We start from the raw sequence: 22,341 nt of genomic DNA on the forward strand, positions 1-22,341 counted from the left end.
GTTGAGCAAGGGATATTTGTGGGTGTTGTAGGCAATGACACGCCCATTAGTCTATTAGAAGATGCGGCAATGTTGCAAAGGACCTCTGCAGGCTACCAGCTGTTGTACACGATCTATTTGAATCTAATTGTTAGATGACTTTCTAGTTAACTAAGGGGATTTTCTTATTCACTATCTTTGATTTTTTAACTAAACATGTGTTTTAAAATATTATAATAGATGAACTATCTTGCTTTACATTAGAAAACAGGTCTGATTTCTTGTTTACAACTGATAGTAATAAAACTTATAGGCTCACCAACTTGGGCTGATTCGGAAGCATCGCATAAATCGAAGTCTCTGATTACTCCATAAAATCGATAGCGTAGACCATTCGCAGTGGCATATAGCCACCGCATTCCTCGTTTCTGAGGCTTTTGGTCGTCGGTCGTGCTTTCTATCGGCTTTGGGATATATACTTATACTTGTAGTCAGTCGTTCGATATGCGAGACACGTACGGTGGGAACAGCCGCATTGAGGCTGCGGTTCAGTCTGTAAATCCGAAATGGGCAACAACACCTACGGCAGCAGCAGCAAACCATTCAGTTTACGGCCCCTTTTGACCAGGTCCAAAAAGTCGAGGCCAAAAGATGGGCACGTCCACATCCACATCCACGTCGACGTCCATGTTCCCTGGCCATGGCCGGCGACCAAGAGATCTCCGTTCGCTGATGGAGATGGAGATGTCACTTGAGTAATTGTCGTCATACGCTCGCCGCTCAGCTTATTTTCCTATTTTCATTACCTGCCACACAAAGGCCGTCAGCGAAGAAAGTTTTCGATGTATGCGTTTACAGAGAGAGAAAATGGTACAAAATGCAGTTCCCGTTTTTAAAAGTAACTACTAAATCTTCCAGCCAAAAATATGAGAAATATAAGAAAGGTATTCTTGTTGTATTTTGCTATGTTTTTGTTTACATTTTATATTTTCATTTCATATTATTTTCTCTGTGTATTTTCACCCTGCACCTTGGACATTGGACATTGGTTGGCCTGAAATGCGCCTTTGTAGTTGCACAATCTGCGTGTCAATGATGACGCTGCTCCCCAGAGAAACCCCAAGTTCCAGTTCCTCCTCCTCCTTCCTTCTCTTCTTCATCTTCTCCTGCTTCTGCTTCTGCTTCTTCTCCTCCTCCGATCTCCAATCGTTTGGCATGTCCAAGATGCGAGTCTGTCCAACGTGCAGCTATTTAGTGGCTTTGTCCCTCGCCCCCGCAATTCCATATCTCGGCATTCGCATCTGGGCAGCGCCTTTGTGTATCCGTATCTGTATCTGTATCTGTAACGCTGCGTGTTTTGTATCTGATGCCCCTTGCTATACCACATATACATACATATCTACGATGTGTGTATGTGTGTGTGTGTGGGTCTGAGCGGTCTTTTGGGACCGAAGCGACCTGTGTCCACGTCCGCCGACAACATTTCATCATCGTCGTGATGATCGTGAAAGGAGCACCTCGAACAATAATTGTCACTGCTACAAAAGTAATCATAATTTCGGAGTTTCTCCCTCACACTCTTTCACCTTTTTTTTTTTCGTTTTCGTTTTCGTTTTTTTTTTTTTTTGTGGGTCCATTATGCAGAGTGACGTGTTTCACCTTACTTTTGAGAATTAGCAAATGTCTCCCAGGTCCACTCAACCGTTGCCCAAACAAAGGTCGAAAATATTGGAAAATATATATAGATAGATGCCGGGTAGCTGATTGATTTGGCCGACCAACATGATGCGTGAAGATGACAAATCCAATCATAACAACAAAGGAGTCCTGCGAGTTGCTCGAGGAGGACATCAGCAGGTTGAGGGTCAAGAATGCGATGGTCGGGAAGAGATAACGAACAGTTGCACCCGAAACTGATCGAAGAAAGTGGATTTGGGCTACAAGAAAGTGCAAGTTTTCTGGGAATTTCGTTTTCATTTTTCATGTTGGAAAATCTAATTTAATTCGATTTTTTAATTCCAAAGCAGAAAAGATTACAATATAATTAAAGTATTAATTAAAATCCAGAACTGCACTTTCGATATGGTTGCAAAAAAACTTTCTCAGGAAAAGTATGTGAATAGCTCAGCAAAGAAAACAAACACGTTTCATTTTAAAACATTTTTTTCTTTGACTTGAATTTATGCTCGTTAGCTTTTTGAGTTTTCCAAGTTTTTTAGCTAATCCGCTAGCAAAACCGTTACGAACCGATCAAATTTCCATATTCATTCCACGCTTTTTTGCTAAATAGAATTCCAAGTGCTTGCCGCAGGATTTCTATCTGCAACACGCAGAAAGCAGCCAAGCCAGAAAACCAAAAAATCCGAGAAAAAACTGAAAGGAGCAAAGCCCCGAAAACCGGTCACCCTTCCTGTGTGCCATAAATTTTCCGTTAAAAACGAATGCATTTCCAGTGAGATTTGCTCATTTAAACCGAGGCTGGCCCAGGAAAACGTGAATATCAAGGGAAAATTATCCAAAAGACTGACAGCCAACAGTAGAATACAAAAAATTAAATGCAAAGGTACAAAAAAATCCACGCATCCGTGGAGGGGAGACGACAATTGCCCGTCTTAGGGTGAGAGACCCAGACCCACGAAACCCAAGACCATCTTCATCTTCCTTTTTATCATTGTTTGAATTGAATTAAAAAAGCGACGGTAATCAATGCGAAGCTGCGCCGGCTGCTTCGTCCTTGTCCAGGACCCTCTATCTAAATCAGGCGAAAAAAAAACCTTTGCCTGCCTCACATGTGACACAAACGCCACCCCACCCCTCGCGATTCATATCTTGGGAAAATCTTGGCCACCACCACCCAAAAAAAAAAAAGAAGCGAAAAAAGGAAACCCAAGGCGCACACACACACACACAGAAAAAAAACAATAAGGACACGCACGAGGGGCATAAAAAATTAATATCGGGGAAGGAAAAAAATTTGCATAGAACAAAAAATGCCGTTACACATACACACGACGCACACACACACAAACACACACACGGAGGCTACCTGGACCTGGACTCCTCGGGCAGGACTCACCGAATTTCGCAACTCCCCGCAGATCTTTAGGGGGTTGCAAAATCGTACGGCAAGGGACGAGAAAAAACATCACACTACCCCGGGCACAAAGGAAATCGAAGGAAACACAAAAGGAAACTTTAAGGAAAGCAGGCGGCGATCGGTAAAAATTGCATAAAAAATAATTGCAAGGCGACAGGACGCGGGCTGGATGTCCTGTGCCTGGATCTACTCCCCTCCTCCCCGCCCCGTTTTGATTAAAGCGCACAAAGGACAGGGACCAGTTTGGTTCTCCTTCTGCTTAGCGTTCCAGGACATTAGCAGCATCCTTTTACAAGGCAGCTCGCATCTGCGCAGGCGCCGCCGCGTCTTCGTCTCCTGCCGAGGGGTAAATCAAATGCGCGCGCAAAAAAACCAGGGTTCGTTATATGCCACGGTATGGTTTGGTAAAAAGAAAAAAAACAACAAAACAAGAAAACAACAAAAAACAACACACATGAGGAACAAAAAAAATGCGTTTACCCTCGTGACAATGGGAAAGGATTAAGCAACGAGGCAGAAGAAGAGAATCTTAGAGCATGTTACGCATCCGCCTGTCCATCTCCATCTCCATCTCCATGTTCATCTCCATCTCCCTGTTCATTTTCATCTCCTTCCCCGAATCCCCGCTATTATTAGATATATGTATTCACAGGGGGAAGGGGGGGGTTCTGAGATCACTGAGATCGGGGCTGGTCGCCACACTTATTGCGCAGCTTCCGCGATCTGAACTCCAGAGAGAGAACTGCGCACATCCCATGCTGGGATAAACGATGCCGAGATTTGGAGAATAGGAGAGAGAGTTCAAGGAACTCCGACTCCGACTCCGACTTGCAGGATCTGTGGAGCATTGTCTCCATAAATAGCTCACCGATCCGAAAGCGGAACTCGAGCATCCCCCCTGCTACACCAATGTCCCTGTTTCATGAGCGAACTAAATCTGATCTCCCTGCTAAACCCGGGATATCCAAGAAGGAAAAACTATCTAAAACTAGCAACATCATCGTATGATATTACAGAACCCTATCTGCCCACTAAACTCATTGCGAGCACTTCGCACTGATGTCAGCAGCAGAACCAGTGTCTTAATTAAGAAAAGGCATAGCCAATAAGAACCAAGTGCTCCTTAGAGATATGACAGTTTTACTAGCTTTAAAAACTTTAAAATGTATATTAACAAACATTATCAAAATCTTTCGCTTGTTAAGAAAGTTGCATGTTAACGGATATAGCCTATAATCTATAATCAAATAATCTATTCATTTAATTAGCCTACAGAGTTACTCTTCGGTTTTCATATATAATTGTTAATTGTTAGATTGCAGAAAGAATTTTCCCACATGTTTCAAATGTGTGTTTAGTTAACCCAAAGTTGATACTTAAACTATTTTCCATGCTGAATTTTAGTTCAGTTTCAGTTTTAGAGAACGATTTTACTGCGACATTTGCTAGTTCTATCTTTGGCTGGGATCCCCGGACCAGAGTGGCTAACTCCCAGGGAGATCCTGCCATTGGTCAGTTGCGCGCTGGCCAACAACTCGTTCGCTCTGTCCACACCCCCCTCCCGCTACTCCCCCCCATCCCCCCGGCGGTTCCACTCCTTATGCCCATGACATAGTTATAGTTTCACTCCTTCGCCGCCGCTTTAGCCCTCTGCTGCGCGTAACAGCTCAATTTGGGCAGCGATTAGCGGCGGACAGTCGATAGTTTTCCCTTATCCATGTGAGTAGAGAGATTTTTCCTGCAGAGGCGGGGGGTGGGGGGTTCTACGGGGGAGCAGTGGCAGTCGCCGTCGCTGCCGCGGTCGGCGTCGACGCTGGCAGCGACGGACAGTCGCCCGGAGATGAATTCATCCCCCTAGTGCCCATACATTTCGCCTTTGGTCCACTCGCAACTCGAACATGTGCGAGGGAGAGGCACAGAGGGCAAGAGTGCGAGAAGGAGAGAGGGCGACGGGCCAGCAACCCCTGCACGCGTGTGTGCGTGTGTGTGTGTGTGCGTAGTGGTGACTACACACGTTTTTTTCCTATATGGTTTTTTTTTAGCCCCCGACCCTCGAGGGTCAAAAAGGGAACGCAGAGCGGTGTGTGTGCGCGCTGTGTGTGAGTAAAAAACGCTGTCTCTGCCGACGTCGACGGCGACGGCACAGCCTCAGCGGCAGGACTGAACGGAACGTACGACGACCGTCGACCCTCGAGCGTCCCAGGAAGCCAACTAGTTGTCAGTCCACGTGAAGCCTCCGAGGGGTCAACAACACACTGCACACGACCTCAAATAGAATCAGAGTCAGATCCTTCGGCCGACAAACACGTCGATTTACCACAAACACTACCTCGCATTCCCCACAGTCACTCGAAACGGTTTAACCGATACGCAACCGATACCGAACCGTTACCGAACCGTTACCGTTACCGTTATACTGTTACCGCTTCGTGTCTTGTGAAAGTGCTCGACTATAAGAAAAACACAAGAAAAACATTCTGAGACAACCACACGCAGGACAATTGGATTACCTACGATCGTGTGTGTCTGTCACAACAATCTTTTTGTGCCTTTCGCCTTTTTTTTTTGAATACAAAAACTATTTTTTTTTAAATCCAAAAACCACAAAAACAACCAAAACTTGTGATGTGTTAAAAGTTTAAAACGTACAACAACAAATACAACCAAACACAAGACACCACAATATTTTTTTTTTCACAAACATCAAGATGTACAACAAAATGCTGTCGATCAGTGAGGATCATGGATTCCGTTCGCTGAGCCGTAAGTTTAAATCTTCCCAACCCAAGAAAAGAAAAAGCTCCTTAGTGTAATTTACTTTGAGTGACCATATCCAAAAAATCGCTGTTATATCATAATCAAGAGCACCCACAAATATTTCCCAATAAGCAATTGCCCAGAGGCGTGTATCTTGGACGGAGATAACCGCAGCATTTCTCGGAACTTCCCAGAAATTCCTACAACAGCTCTTCCTGTTCTGCTCTATTCTGTTCTGTGTAGTTCTGTTTAGTTCAGTTGAGTTGAGTTCTGTTCTGGTGCGGTACTTCTTTTTACCATGGTGTTCATGGGTGTCTCTTTAATCATTCGCCGTTGTCGCTCTATGTTGTCCCCCAAATAGATACAAAACAACAAAAAACAAAAAACCAGGCAAATGTGCGGACAATTTTTGATAAGCGCGCTGTACTGGGAAGAACAAGCAGAACAACAATAAGCCAACGCCCGCACCCACACACACACACCCAGTGGTGTAGAGGGGGCAACCTACTTACCTACCTATATGGATCGCAGCTATATTTACATATGTCCGTCGTGACTGTCGTTGACTTTCGGGAAATAAAACAAACTTCTCTATATCGCCTCTCTGCACCTTGCTCACAATACAAATACAAATACGAATACGAATACAAATATTTTAGCGACAAAAAACAACGACCTGAAAATGAAAAGTAAAACTTACAAGCCAGCCAGCCAGCCAGCCAGCTAGCCACATATGTCTTATCAAAAGAAGTGAGCAGAGAGCAAGGCAACAATGGGAACATTTCATTGGCTCTAAGCAAATAGAGCGGGTCTTTTGCCCTGCATCGGTCCACCTTAAACTTACATTTCGATTACAAACGGATGTGCAAACAACGCAGCACTTCAAAAGGCCAATTGGATTTCAGCTAACCGGAAGTACAGTTGCACTTAAACGTGGCTTAGCGGGATTCTTAGCATAGAACTAGATTAAATGCTCGAACCTTGAATAGTTGCAAGGAAATGTACTATATTTATCTAATTAGTTATATGTGGCATAAACTGGGCTCTTCAGTTGCTTTAAATATAAAAATTCAATACTATCATGCATTGCGGTTTTACACCTGGCTGTATTTAAACATTAATTGCTATGTATTTGTGTTGCACTTTCGGTTGAATGCTCTTTTTTATTATTTTGTGTTGTTGTGCACATACCTTGTGCCCATACCTTGTGCCCATTTCCTTTGGCTTATCAGTCGCCATGTGTGTCCAGCTTTAACACACAGACAGACGCACACGTGGACTATGCGAGTATGTTAATGCCCGATTCCAGGCCGCGACCATATTTGCATATGGCTCATTCACTCAACCTGGCGGGGTAACTGTGGGCTCGTACCGTCCGTTTGTCCGCCCGTCCGTCCGTTCGTCCGTCCGTCTGTCCGTCCGTTTGTCCGTTTGTACGGGTCTGTGGTCTCTGGTCTCCGGTTTACGGTCGGGGTTCCATTTGTTTGCTCATTTGTTTGTCCAGATATCCAGTCGCTTACCTTGCCGCCATATGCGGGTGTTATCAGCTTCAGCGCTAGCTTTTGGCTAACCGCTTCTTCTTTCCCTTTTTGCTCCCCCTGAAACCCCTTGCAACCCCCGGGAAGCCAGCGGAACCCCCCGAGCCACCAGAACCACCAGAAAGCAAACTCTATTGGGGCACAGTAGGCAAATAAAACCAAATTTTGTATGCTAAAACACTTTGCGAAGGCGACCGCTGGTGGTGATAAGGCTTCGGGGCTTCGATACTTGTGGGCATTGTTGCGCCCCCGCACAACAGAAATCATTGTAATTCCAGGCGGTACAATATATGTACACATACATATGCATGCTATAAAGCACTAGTATGAGTATGTGTGTGCGACATACCGCTCTGTTTGTTATAGTTTCAGCTGCTAAACACCTTTCCACGTATCCGTATCGCTATGTTATCCACACATAATTTGTTTAAACAAATTAAGTCGGGGGCCGCTTGACTTCAGTTGATTTTCAGTTTTTCAGCTGCTGACGTCGCTTTGTCACTGTCAGCCAAAAAAAAAAAAAAAACACACACACACAAAATAAAAAATAAAAATCAACCGCCTGTTGGACACAACACTTACATATTTATATATATATACTTGCTACAACTACTACGCTCACGCTTACTGTTATCGCCTGCCACAGAATTTTAAGTTTGTTTAACCCTTTTCTTTTTTGTTGTTGTTGTTGTTAAACTTTTAAATGAGTTGGCCAAAAAAACAATACAACAAGTCGAAAGAACAAAAAAATAAGCGAGCGTTGTCTTTAAATATTTACTTAGCATTTTCGGGGCGTTCGTTATTATTATTTTTTCTGCTCTGTTTTTTATTTAACAACCCGTCAACGAAGTGGAGCACTCGGAGTCATTGTAATTGGATAACCATTCAGCTGTCTTTAGCTTTCGATTTCGCAAATGAATGGCGATATATTATATATTTATACATACAGTCGTTTTCCTCGTCTTCTGCCTTATACTTTAATAGTAATAGCAACTGTGATTCCTTTAAAGAGGAGCCAGTTTCGCTGTTTTCCACCATTTTCGCCACCGATAGTTGGTCCAGTTTTTCGTGGCTGACGCCATTTTTCATCGGGCTCCTGTGTCCTTCGTCCTGCGTCCTGCGAAAGCGAGCACCTAAACACAGCCGACGAGGACGACCGTGTGGCGCTCTCTCTGCCTGGTTTTTATGGCAGCCACACAGATGGAGCAGCCACCCATAACCTTTGGGCCATAAAACCAAATCCTTCGAATCCTTCGACTCCTTCGACTCCTTGCCACTGCACATGTGTGTGTGTGTGTGCCTCTGCCAGGATGGGGGCATAAATTAGCACAATCAACGTATTGTTTTCGGCCTGCCACGCCCCCGCGTGCCCACGTCCACACGCCCCTTCCTGGGCAGTCAATAACACGAGAACGTTATAAATAACAAAAATACAAGAAGCCGAACGAATTTCATATTTTCTTGTCCTGATAATTTGCGCCAAACTTCTATTAATATGTTAATTCTTAATTGTCCCACTTGTGCTAACCCCCATGGCTACATACTACATATATATATATATCTATATATAGTATTGTCTGGGGGGGTAATATTAATGGCCGCAGGCTTGCATTAAATGGCCAGGAGTGCTTTGGGCCAAAGTCGCAGCTCGTAAATATTTGACTTAAGCTGTGCGGTTAACAAATCGACGCACTTCAATTTATTTTCTTGGGCATTTTTGGCTGCAGAGGGGGAAAACGTCTGAATTAATTACGCATATATGCAAGAGGGTAAGAGATGCCAATGACATCACACCAGCTAATAAATTCTGATTCCTGATTCCCGATTCCGAAAGGCAGCGAAAATGTGGCACTTTATCCGGCGATCGATCGGAAATGCATAGCAAATTACGCGCTGATTGGGTGGGTAGTAAAATAGTAAAATAGTAAAACCCCTAGACGTAGTTTATGAAAATAAAATATGAAATATTAACACAATAATCCTGTCTTTTGTCTACCTATATATATATATATATTGACTATTTGATCTGCTTAAATCGCATTCGATTTGGTCACTGCCCGAAAGGGTTAATGCAATTTATGACTTTACGGTCTCGCTAAGCTGGCACTTTTATGAAATCTATTTGGCAAGGACTCTGTTGACACTTGTCAGCCGGACTGACACATTTGACAGCTTCACACCCTTTCACCTTTCTCTGCTGTTATCCTTTTCTTTTTTTTTTTTTGCTGTTGTTTTGCCCCCTAAGCATTATGATTAACCCTCTTCAGCTGGCGCAATATTGTGCATGCTGTCAATAAGTTTTCCTTTTCATAAATAATCGTAACTTGCAGTCTGTGCTCCTCTGCTTGCTGTCTTTGCTAATCTGTGAGCAAACATCTAATCTAATCGCTTAGGCAAATACCAACGGGCAACGCCCCCGGCCATTTCTTTTGCTCGACCACGCCCCCTTTGGCGGCGAGACAGCAGGTAAAAGAGCAGCTCACCTTTACACTTACCTGTTCCCAGTGTTTCGTATTTCGTTTCTTTTTTTGGGTCTGGCCAATGGCATGCCGGCCAATCAATAAATAAAACACTAATAATCAGCCGGAAAATGCCCGAACAAAAAAAGGTCAAATGGCGGAGGGTGGAGGGAAAAACATATTTTTTTGGGAGGGAAAATAGCATATATGGCAAAAAAATAAACGCGAAAATTGAGCGTAGCCCACCCAGGCAATCAGCAGAAATTAGAGGCGACATCGTGTGCTCACATGTGTGTACATCAGCCTCACCCTCACCCTCACCCTAGTCCTTGTCCTTATCCTCGTCCTCATCCTCATTCTCGTCCTCGTCGCAGGACAATCAATTGATAAAAAAGCGTAGCTCCTGGCAGGACAATTGGAAGGGCGGGCAACATATCCCCGCTTAGGGCGCATTAGCCATTGTTGTTTGGACCCGGGCAAACCGCAAATTGTTCGAACTGCCCCCGGAATGGACATAAAAAATATATAGAAAACAAGTGGCAAAGCGACAGGGAGTCAATAATTCATAGATCTATTTCCTAATTGACAACTGTGGGCGCGGAGTTTGGCTGTAATTGCGGATGATGTCTTCGATTAAATTGGATGGATAAAAAAAGAGCAGGGAAAATGTGCCAAATAAATAATGCTATTTGTGTACTGATTATAGTTTTTGATCTACTAAAAAATATGGTAAAAAAACAAGAGTATTACTTGTGTGATTATAGTTGGCGAAGAAGGAATGCCAAGTGAAGGAGTGGCAAAAGTTTCGCTTGACCGAAAACTTGTGCATTTTCGATTTCAACTTTTTTCCCCCGAGTGTCCTGCGGGCATCAAGGAGTCCCCTTGCGTTTTGCTTTTATTTTTTTTCGTACCATATTTCTGCTATATATTTCACTAACACTGCAGCACAAAACCTTTCTGGTCAATCAAGTCCCGTCGATGGAATCGAAAACAAAAGTTGAACTGCCCTCGGGGCGCTTAAGTTTCGCTGCCTGTTCTATACTCCTATACTTACTTATTATATGTATGTTATGCACTGGTGTTGCTAATTTCTGGGCCAGATAAGCCATGACAACCGCAGATACTATTCCCGTTTCAATGTGTGGCAAAAAGCAGTTGAATTAATTGCAGAGCTACTGGAATTTATGGTCATGCACACAATCAATCCACCACCATCCACACCACCACCAAAAACCATAGCCAAAAACCAAAGCCAAAGTCCCAAATTCAGAGCTGGGAATCGGAATCTCCCATGTATGCAAATACTGGCGGTTTGTGGGGGTGGGCGTTGGGTTGTTGGGCTATTTTTATTGTTTTGTTCCCTGGCATTTGGCAAATAAATTAAAGTGCACAGAGATTGGCATTCGCGGCATGAGCCTCACTCCGCCGGAACGAGCATATTTGCTTATCTGTCCAAATGTAAATAGGGGATTTTCACTTGCCACACTGAGAACAATTAATGAAGCCCTCCGGCGGCATGCCGAACTCAACTTAGTGGGCCAACATAATGTACACAGGGCGGGAATATTTATGAACTGAACTTAACTGAACTGTCGCTTTTATCTTGCAGATTCCGACTCCACAGAGAACGATGCCGTGGCCACACAGGACATCCTCACGTGCGGCGCCTGCCAGAAGGCGTTCGCCCTCTCGGACATTGTCAAGTTCATCCAGCACAAGGTGCTGCAGTGCAACAAGGAGAACTACGGCCAGTGCGCCACCCAGAATCCGCAGATGGATCGCGACGCGGAGGAAGGTCGCCCGCTCAGCCTCGTCAATCGCCGCCCCTCGATCTCCGCCCCCATAACCGGTCGCAAGTCCGCTCCAGCGTCGGCGGCAGCGGCAGTTGCAGCGGCAGCAGCAGCGGCGGCAGCAGCGGCGGCGGCGGCCAGCAGTACGGCCAGCGGTTCCAGGATACACACACCACCACCGAGTCCGGCGGACCTTTTGGCCGACGGAGCCAGCAGCACACCCAAGCGCTTAGTAGACGGTGAGTTTTCAACCAACACTACTACTACTACTACTACTACTACTACTACTCCTACTACTACTACTAGAGGTAGATTTGTTTCTCGCTGTGTACTAATAAGCTGACCCCTTATTGAATGCCCCTTGCAGAGAACGACAATACCACGCCCAAGGACAGCGAGACGGGCGCCACCACCCTCGATTCGAATGCCGCCCCCTCCAGTCCAGCGGCCATCGAGCGCCAATCCTCCGGCGACAGCAGCTGCGACTTGGAGGAGCAGCAGGAGCAGCAGGATAAGCAGAAGCAGCAGGCGAAGGTCAAGCAGGAGCCCTACGACGACGAGAATCAGAATCTGAATCAGGAAGTCGACGATGAGGATGAGGAGCTGGAGGAGCGCTCGCTGGCCAAGCGGCCCAAAATGGAGCTGGTCGATGCCGAGGCCAACACAGTCCACACAGGTGAGTCCCACTCCCCAACTCCTCGAACTCCTGTCCAGGGTAGCCATACCAGGGTAGCCATACTTGCCCATCCTGCGCAAATAGCATGGCGCATATTTGGGTGGCAAAATTAAAATTCCCTCCAAAGCAGCAGCAGCAGCAGCAGCGGCAGCGTTGAATAAAAAATGTGTTTGATGTGATGATCGGGCCGCGGGCCCTCGGCGATAAGCTGCAGCTGCATTAAATCAAAAGCAAGAGCAAGAGCAAAAAACCAAACCAAACCAAACCGAAAACCAAAAACCCCTGCTTCTTCTTCGGGGGCATTGGGCTAAGAAAAAAGCACACATAAATAATAATACGGGGAAAAAAGCGCGGACACTGCGGGCTGCGGACTGCGGACTGTGGACTGTGGACAACGGGATATGGAATATGGAATATGGAATATGGAGTCCGGACAGCGGACTGTGCGGACTTCAAAGCGCAGCTCTCAATGCTGATAAACTGCAGCGGCTGTGCCAGTGGCAGTGGCAGTGGCAGCAGGACGAAAAAGGACACTCGGAGAGCGCGACAATCGAAGCCCCCGTCTCTGTACTTCTCTCTCTCTCTCTCTCTTTCCCTGGCCTTTGACTTTGACATTTCAATGCAAATGATGATGAAAAGCCAAAGACAGCAATACAACAACAAAAAAATCAAGCAGGACTATGGCAACGGTTAAGGGTAACCAGGCAGGCAGGCAGGCAGGCAGGACAATAAAGCCGCAGCTCTGAAGCGCTGAAGCGCTGAAACTCCGAAGCTCGGCACTTCGGAAGCTGCCCTCGAGGGTAATTTGAATGCCTCAAAAACAGCAGCTAAGGAATGCCAAAGGGGGTGAAAGGCCACTTGACTGGACAAAGGACATCGCACTGGACTTGACACACGCACAAAAGCGGACCAAAACAACAGCAACAACAGCCAGGGATATTTGCGGGAATAAAAAACGAAATTAAAATCAAAATAAAATAAATATAATCAAGAGAATTCCCTCGACTTGCTGAACTTACTGAAAGAGGTGCTGTTGTTGTTGAATGCCTAGGTCAGCAGAGAGGTCAGCATATGAAGGTCGCGTGTCAGGCAGCCGAAAAGCGATTGACTCACAACATCAAATTGGCCTTAAAAAATTGGTATGAATCCCGATATATCCCGATACACAGAGACAATGGAGGGGCGAGGGGAAGGGCACAAGCTACACATACGCCATTTAACCCTTGAACTTTTGCGCTTTTGACACGAACAGCTAACAGCAAACAGCGAACAGCGAACAACAAAAGTCACTGACAATACGGCAAAAAGTTGTTTGACTCTGACAATGCCAACTGACAAGTCACACAGATATGCACAGATATATAGATACACAGATACAGATACATTTACAGATACAGATACATCTGGCAATACAGATACACAGATACATCGCACTGAGCTGCGTTAATTACGCATTGTTCTGCCTTTTTTCTCTTTTTTTTTGTTTTTTTGTGTTTTTTTCTGTTCTGTACTTTACTTCACGGGGCTGTCCAACCTAACTCCTTCCTTTTGGGCCATTGTTGGCCATTTGGTAATTATAAATACGCCATGGCAACCAACCAACCAGGCAGCCAGCAGCCATCAGCCAGCCCCAGTTGAATAAAAGAAAGCCAAGCCAACTGTCAACAAAATGGATATTTGTTGCAAAAATGTAAATGCAACATGTCCTTGCCACAGGACTTTTCACCTGTCAGCGCGTCGTGTTAATTATCAATTTCGAGGCTCAGCGTGTCGCGACCGCAGCGACAATGAAACCCCATCAAGGGTTAAGGGGCTAAGGGCTAAGGGCTAAGGGTTAAGGGTTAAGGGGTTAAGGGTCACAGTTCAGGTGGACGTGGGCTTAAGGCTCAGACCGCAATTATTGACTCATGCTGGCACTGAGCCAAAAAGACAAAAACCAAAAACGGGAAAAAAAGCAGAAGGGAAATGTCGAGCGGAGAAAGCACAGAGTGTAAAAAACACGAGCGAATGGTCGAGTGGTCGAAATCAATGCCTTCTTCCAATAATGCCCTCGCTTCATGCAACTCCACGTCCTGCGGAGGATTAGAAGTCGCCAGTGCCACGACCCCTTCTGTGTGTCCTTTATGCGCGGCAAGAGCCGGAAAAGGACTCACACACAGACCGACCGACTGGCTTAGGATGCTGACAGTTGGCGAAGCTGCAACAATTATCCCATTACGCGCGCAACCCTTTTTGTTCTGATCGCCACCCGCTGGCTTTGAAAAATCACTCATACGCACCGTGCGCCGACTGCACTTCCTGGCGGTCAATTTGGCATTTCCGGTGCCAGGATATCCGCGCTCTTTGTCTGCCTGCGGTGCAGAGCGAAAAAAGTATGTGAGCTTTTGCGGAAAATCAATTTTAATTGTATGCAGATTAGCAAATGATTTTGAAAATGAAAATCAAAAAAATATCGAAAGAGAGCAGCTGAAAATTGTGCGCACATGACATGAATATATAATTATTTCGAAATTTTCCCGGCCTAATAACCTTATTTTTGCATTAATAATGAAACCCTTTTCCGCATTTTTTTGCTGCTAAAGAGTAAATAATATTTAAATTTATTTTCCGTGTCGAAACTTCCCGCATTCGACAGCTGACAGAATCAGAACGTGCCAAGCCCGCGCCTTTTGTGTTTTACCCGCTCGTCTCGTCTCTTCCCTTTTATTTGTTTTCATTTTTTTGTTGTTTTTTGTTTTTTGTATCTAAATGATTATATTGAAGCGCGTGCGCATCGCGAGCTGTGCGATCAAGGATCAGACAAATAATGCCTGATGTTTTTGGACAACTTTTACCTCTTTTTTTGGTCGGCGATCGCACAACCCTTTCCCTTTCCTATTCCGCTGGCAGCATTCAAGGGTTGCTCCTTGTGTTGCCTCACGGGGATGCGATGCGGCATTGTGAACGTATTATCTGTCAGATTCATTTGCATTTCCTGTGGCATGCGGGCCAGCGATCCCTGATCTCAGGATCCTGATCCTGATCCTTTTGCCAAAGGGTCGCGGCGAGAGCATGTTAAACACGACTCACCTTTGACAGCGCCAGGAAGCTGTTTCAGTTCACTTCTCTGTGTGCCCCCTGCCGCCAGCACAACTTTAATGTGGATTCCCATAAAAAAGGAGAGATAGAAAAAAAAGGAAAAGTGTGGAGAATGCGTGTCCTGTCTCGTGCCTTTCCATTTCCATTCATTTTTATGGATAATTTTCGGAAAAATGGAAAAACGCTCATTCCGTGCGCTTTAAAGGTGTCATTTAAATGCAGAGTGCGTCCTCATCACTCGGGGGTAGTTCGTTCGCCATAGTTTCGATGGCATTAACACCTTGTTGTCCTCGCTGGCGGTGGCGGTGGCGGTGGCGACATGTGGCCAGATCCTTAGCCCCCTGCGCCTTGGCTTTCAATTTTTATTTATTAGAAAATTGTCGTTTTTAGTGGCGACGCAAAAAAAAATTGAAAAACGAACAGGAAAAGTGTCTTCTTTGCGCATTTTTCATAAATTTTCCAATTTTACATCTGTTGCGCGGGGCGGCACATGTGTCGCAGGACATGGGACACAGGACACGGGACACAGGACGCAGGACATTTGGTGGGTGGTTTTTAGGGCTGCCATTTCCGCCATGGCAAATTAACAAATGTCGCGACAAAACCGCAGCAAACTAAAGGACACACATGTGTGTGTCGCCAGTGTGTGTGTGTGCCCCTTGCATGGGGCAATATCCTACGCTATATTGGCAATCTCCGCACCGGAGTTTCATGCGTGTTCTGCCGCATTTTGGCATGCCAACCGCGCGCGCGCTGCAAAATCAATAAATAAATAAATACTGCTGGCTAGGTTCCGCGCCTCCGCAAAATGCTCATTAATAATTAATAACGAACGAGCGAAATTGCCAGGCAACCGAAAATGTGCACGTTGCAACTTCCAGCTAAGCTGGTAATGCAATTTAAACTGCTCGCACATTAAAGCTGCTCAATAGGCTGGTTTATTAATTTACTCCTACAATATGTGCACCATTTACTAAATTCGTTTCTGTTTCTTTTGTTGTACTTGCAGAACCCAGCAACTACACGTGCTCCACGTGCAAAACCCGCTACACCTCCGCCTGGCGCCTCATCCAGCACGTCCAGCACTCGCACGGCGTCAAGATCTACGTGGAGAGTCCCGGCGGTGGCGCCACCCTGACGGTGGCCACGCCCGCCGCCCTCAACAACAGCGCCCTGGCTCTGGCCGCCGCCGCCGCCGCAGCAGCCTCCGCCAACGCCTCCGGTCTGGCGAGTCCACAGCCAGCGGTCAGTCCCAATCCCGCAGTTACATCGGCGGCCAAGAGGAGCAGTCCGCTGGGAGCGGCGGGTTCGGCCATTCTGTCCACCTCGGTTAGCTCCACCTGCTCCAACTCGCTGGTGAACACCAGCGGTGGCAGCATCAGCAACACCAGCAGCCTTGGCTCGCCGCAACAGCAACAGCAGCAGTTGCAACTGCAGCAACAGCAGCAGCAGCAGCAGCAGCAGCAGGCACAGCAGCAACAGCAGCGCGTGCAGCAGCAGCAGAGGGAGAATCTGGCCTCCGCCATGGCCGCCGGCATGCGTCACCATCCGCTGCTGCCGCCGCCAGAGGCCATGCACGCCAATCCCTTCCAGCTGCTGCGCATGCCACTGCCGCCAGCTTTGGCCCAGGCCGGAAATGTAGTTCCTACGGTGGCGCCGCTCTTCGGACGCCCCTCGCCCGCCGACCACTACCGCATGGAGCAGCTGGTCAGCGAGCAGTTCCGCCACCATGGCTTCAACCTGGCCGCCGCCGCTGCCGCCGCTCAGGCGCAGTTCAATGCCAATGGTCAGGTGGTCGGTGGCGTGGTCTCCGCATCGGTTGAGCCACGTCCGCCGTCGTCGAGCAGCAGCGGCAGCCAGCGGGGATCCGTGCCCCCAGCAGCCCTGCCGCCACCATCTCTGAGCTCCCAGCAGCAGCAGCAGCAACAGCAACAGCAGCAATCGTTGCAGCAGCAGCAGCAGCAAGGCGCCCAGCAGCAACTCCAGTCCGCACAGCAGCAGCAGCAGCAGCAGTCGCAGCAGCAATCGCAGCAGCAGCAGCAGATCACACCCGGTCTGGTGGGCGGAGCAGGTGGCTCGCTGAAACTGGAACCCCAGCAGATGGATTTTTACTCGCAGCGATTGCGTCAGCTTGCGGGCACAACAAGCCCTGGAGCTGGCAGCACTGTTAACTCGAGCTCGCCGAGTCCTCGACAGAAGCAATCGCCGCATTTCGCGAGCCCCTCGCCCTCGCAGCAGCAGCAACAGCAATTGGCCACCATCCCGCGACCCCATTCCCTCACTCCGCCCGAGAAGCTGGGCGATGCCAGCTCCGAGAATGGCAGCTTGGGACTAATCCTGGCCAGCACGCCGCGTTCGGCGAGCACGCCACCCTCGAAGACGGGCGATGTGTCCATGCAGGAGCCAATTGCCCACTGCTACTCGTGCAGCTACTGCGACAAGAAGTTCCGCTTCGAGAACAATCTGATCATCCACCAGAGGACCCACAGCGGCGAGAAGCCGTACAAGTGCACCGCCTGCGACTTCGAGTGCTCCCACATCCAGAAGCTGATGAAGCACATGCGGGTGCACCGCAGTCCGGCGGATGAGCAGGACAACCCGGATAACCAGGACGATGGCAGCAATGCCGACTCGCTGGAAACCAATGAGGCCGACAACGACGAGGATCCCAATCCCGATGAGTCCGAGGAGGAGTTGGGCGATGGGGATAACGATCCCGATGGCGATGGTGACCTCGATGGCGAGGATGAGGACGAGGACGAGCTGGAGGAGTGCGAGGACATGGACTACAAGGCAGAGGACCTCAGCGTTAGCAATCGCATCGATGGCAAGAGCCAGAGCCCCAAGACGACCAGCTCGGGCGCCACTTCGCTGGTCGGTGAATTGATGGACAAGTTCGGTCTGTCCAACATTGCCCAGTACAGTGAAGCCTACAAGCAGGCGCTCCAGGAGTCCGGCCGCAAGGAAGCCGCCGCCGCCGCCGCAGCCGCCGCTGCAGCAGCCGACAACAACAATCGCGGTGGCGCCGGTGCTCCATTGAGTGACAAGCTGAATGGTCTGCCGGTGGCCGCACTGCGTCTGCGGGATGAGTTCGCCAAGAACTGCAACATGTTCCAGCAGCCGCAGGATGCCGGTGCTCCGTCGCAAGTGCCGCTCTTCAATCCATTCCCCAATCCCTTCGAGCTGAGCAAGCGGATGAAGATGGACGGCGGCGACTGGTGGGGCATGTCGCAGGCCCTCCACCGGAATGAGGCGCTGTTCGAGAACCTGAAGCTGAAGCCTCTGGGCCTGGGTGGCGCCAACTCGCTGATCCAGGGACCGCTGCTCAAGAAGGAGAGTCGCCAGCGCAACGACACCTGCGAGTTCTGCGGCAAGGTGTTCAAGAACTGCTCCAATCTGACGGTGCACCGCAGAAGCCACACCGGCGAGAAGCCGTACAAGTGCGAACTCTGCTCCTACGCCTGCGCCCAGAGCTCCAAGCTGACGCGGCACATGAAGACCCACGGCCGGACCGGCAAGGATGTGTACCGCTGCCGCTTCTGCGACATGCCCTTCAGTGTGCCCTCGACGCTGGAGAAGCACATGCGCAAGTGCGTGGTCAACCAGGGCAAGGCGGCGGCGGCTGCCAATGCGGTGGCCGCCGCTCAGGCGGCACAGGCTGCAGCGCAGCACATCCAGGCCGCCGCCCAGCAGGCGCAGGCGGTGCAGGCTCAGGCGGTGCAGGCCCAGGCGGCGCAGCAGTCGCAACAGCAGCAGCAGCAGCAGCAACTGTCGCCCATGGGCGTCGTCGGCTATCCGCCGCAGTTCGTCAGCGGTCACAATCTCTCACTGCCGGGCAGCGTGAGCGGCGACAATGACTCGAATGCCTCCTCCAGCTTGACCGGCGTGCATCCCATCTCGCTCAAGGAGGAGGCATGACTTTTTGGTGGTTTTCCCGTGCCGCTGGCGCCACCACCGCCACTGCAGCAGCATCAGCCGCATCAGTCGCATCAGCAGCATCAGCAGCACTCGCAGCAGCAGCAGCAACAGACCAGTCGCAGTCGCATCATGTCGCGCATCTTCTAAAGGTGTCTAAACGATTTAGAAAGCAAGCAGCAAAAAACACACCAGCCCCCTGTAAATATGACTTTTTTGAAAAAAGCCCCCATCCAGCTCCTTCCAGGCGACGAAAAAAAACGACCAGAGGCATTTAATACCAAAGCAATAACCGTTATGTAATATAATTTTAAAGATTCGAACCTTACTTACTTTTTTTTTTTTGAAACGAAAACGAAAACAAAAACACACCACCTTTTTTTTCCAACATTTTTTTTCGTGCTTGTAATTTATATATATAAATATATATATAGTATATAATATAAATATACGTAAATGTATTAATATAATCGATTAGTGAGTAATCGTGTGGACACACATTTTCCAGTGTATTTTCTAGGACTAAGTAAGCGAATGAGAAAGGATTTGTATAAAATGAATAGGAGAAACCTACTAAATCTAAACGTAAAAAGAAAAAAAAAAACATGCAAAAAATTCTGCTCCCAGTGAGCCACAAAAATAAGCAAAATTATACTCTAAACTTAATGGCATTACTATATGAATATTACCAATATGGGCGAGTGAATGAATGAATATTTTTTTCATCGATGTACATTTTTTAGTAAATCTAGACCCCTAGCACTAAAGACGAACACTTGTAAAAATCCTAAATCTAATTCTAATCATGATTATCGATCGTATATGTATTCGTTTTATTCGAGTTCCCCCTTTGATTTTATTTCCTTTCCTCTCCTCTCCTTCCCTTTCCTACTCCTATTTTTTTTGCCTAGACATAATTCTATTATTAAATGTAATTTAAATGAGAAAAACGAAAAATAATCAAATTTTTTTACATACATAAATAAATATAAATGTAAAACACAAATTTTTTTTAAACAATTTTAGTCTAAGCTGACAAGGAGAATCATGCATAAACTTTGAGGCAGGAGCAAATTGAAATTGAGAAAAGATGAAGATGCAAATTTGTACGTAAAACTTCAAGTGAATTATAAGAAATAGAAGAAAGCAATTAACGAGAAAATACCGAAACAACAACAACAACAAAACAAACAAAACGACAACAACTAGATTTAGAAGACTGAAGAACTGAGAACGAAAATTGTTTTCTTGCTAACAAACAAAAAACAAGAGAAAAACAAGAAAAAAAAACAAAAACAAAAAAGACAGAAAGAAAGTAAATGACGACAGAGAGAGCTGGAAAACGGACAATGAAAAGGCGGAAAAAAAGGACACGAGAAAGTGCATTTTTTTATAAATAGTTTTTTTGCTGTTGATTTTCGTTATTTGATTCAAACTAAAAAATTAAAAAAAAAGATTGAAATCCAAAATTTTGATTAATATTTAATTGTTTGTTTTTGTAGTAAAAATACATTTTTGTGAGCAAAATTCAAAGGCGCAACATTAGTTTAAACCTTGTTTTGTTTCGAGTCCCCAAAAATCCCACCTGGAAATCCCCCTACTAAAGCAGTTGAGAATTTTCCAAATTGCCTTAATACCGGCGATTTCCACAGTTTCCATCGACGAAGTTTACCGTGCATAATTTATCGAATTCGACATGTACTAAATTTAAGAATGAGGTTTTAATGCATTGTGTTTAACATATATAGAACATATATATAGAAAGCGAAAACTGAATAAACAAAAATCCATGAAAATTCAAAAAAAAAACAACACACACACGAGTTATGTTTTATTTGGCAACATTTTTGGTTTCAATACTGATTTCTTCCACGAAAAGCAGAGCAAACGGCGAACGGAAACCGAAACGAAACGAAAACGAAGCGAAGCGAAGCAAACTAAAACTATCATTAAATCTTAGAAAATTAAATGTAGCTATAAACAAAAAGGAACCTTTATACTAAACAAAATTAAACCAGGACATTGTCTCATTTGGCCGAGAGCAATAGCAAGGAGCGAATTAAAGGAAAACAAGAAAATGGGAAAAAAACAACAAAAACAAAAATATTTTTCAAATGTGTGTAATTTTTTGAAAGTAACAATAACGAGAATACGAAAAGGAAAACAAAAAACACAAATTTAAAAATTAATAATTAAATGATAGTTGTCTGTGTTACGAAAATACAAAAAATATAAAAATACAATTGAAAAACTGTAAGCGAGCAAGCGAAAGCGACTTTTATTTTCCCATAAACGGTTTTATAGCAGCGTGGCACCTACGGCGCAGCCCAAAAGTAGGCAACCCATTGAGATCGCAAACGATCGTGCGGCGAAAAAAGTGTTGCCTACATGCGAGGGGTGGTGAAACCCAACGCCAGGTGGCGCTCTCACTTCCGCTGGCTAAATGGGTGGAAACTTGAAGAAACGATGTAGGGAGGAAAAAGAGAGCGACAGAGAGAGAGCGCCCAGCACATGTCCACCATTGGCCACCCACCGCCCCCCGCTGCCCCAACCCCACGTGACCACTCGACCAGCCGCTGACCAATCCAAGCACCACCGACCGCCCCAATTGTCATGTGCGGAAACTTCAATTGGCATCTGGCATCTGGCGTCTAGCATCTGAAAGCGAGACCGAACCTCACACATGCGACGCCGCCAGCGCAGTCGCCGTCGACTGCGGCAGCAACCCTCCACCCACCACGCACACACACACACACACCACCCAACCACCCACCCACCATCGCCCACTGGGCAGTTCGAACTAGCGCGCGGTCGAACAAGTTCGACGCCTCTGGCGCTGCGCTGGTTGCAAACGGACATCGAGCGCAAGGACTTGTGCCTCCCTTCAGCTGGAAAAACTAGTGTAATAGTTATGTTTCTGAGAGAATCTAAGAATAAGCCTTTATTGAGCAACATACAATAATCTTTATTCGGAGAAAGTTAATACCTAATTAACATAGCTGTTAAGGGGAAAAATAGCAGCAGATGTAGTTTATTTATAGTGTATGGATCA

At 46.7% G+C, this 22,341-nt stretch overlaps 1 protein-coding gene across 1 annotated transcript in view; it reads left to right on the forward strand.

Annotated features, from left to right (window-relative positions):
• LOC122623840 overlaps positions 1-19,509 on the forward strand; it is a 44,276-nt gene extending 24,767 nt beyond the window's left edge. The window contains exons 2-4 of the mRNA XM_043803195.1: positions 11,440-11,859; positions 11,988-12,296; positions 16,384-19,509. Of these exons, the coding sequence (XP_043659130.1) occupies positions 11,440-11,859; positions 11,988-12,296; positions 16,384-19,292 (3,638 nt within the window). The 3' untranslated portion in view covers positions 19,293-19,509. The remainder of the gene's footprint in view (positions 1-11,439; positions 11,860-11,987; positions 12,297-16,383) is intronic.
• Positions 19,510-22,341: the final 2,832 nt, after the last annotated feature.

The sequence above is a fragment of the Drosophila teissieri genome, chromosome X, assembly GCF_016746235.2.
Source record: "Drosophila teissieri strain GT53w chromosome X, Prin_Dtei_1.1, whole genome shotgun sequence".
In the NCBI taxonomy this organism is placed as follows: domain Eukaryota; kingdom Metazoa; phylum Arthropoda; class Insecta; order Diptera; family Drosophilidae; genus Drosophila; species Drosophila teissieri.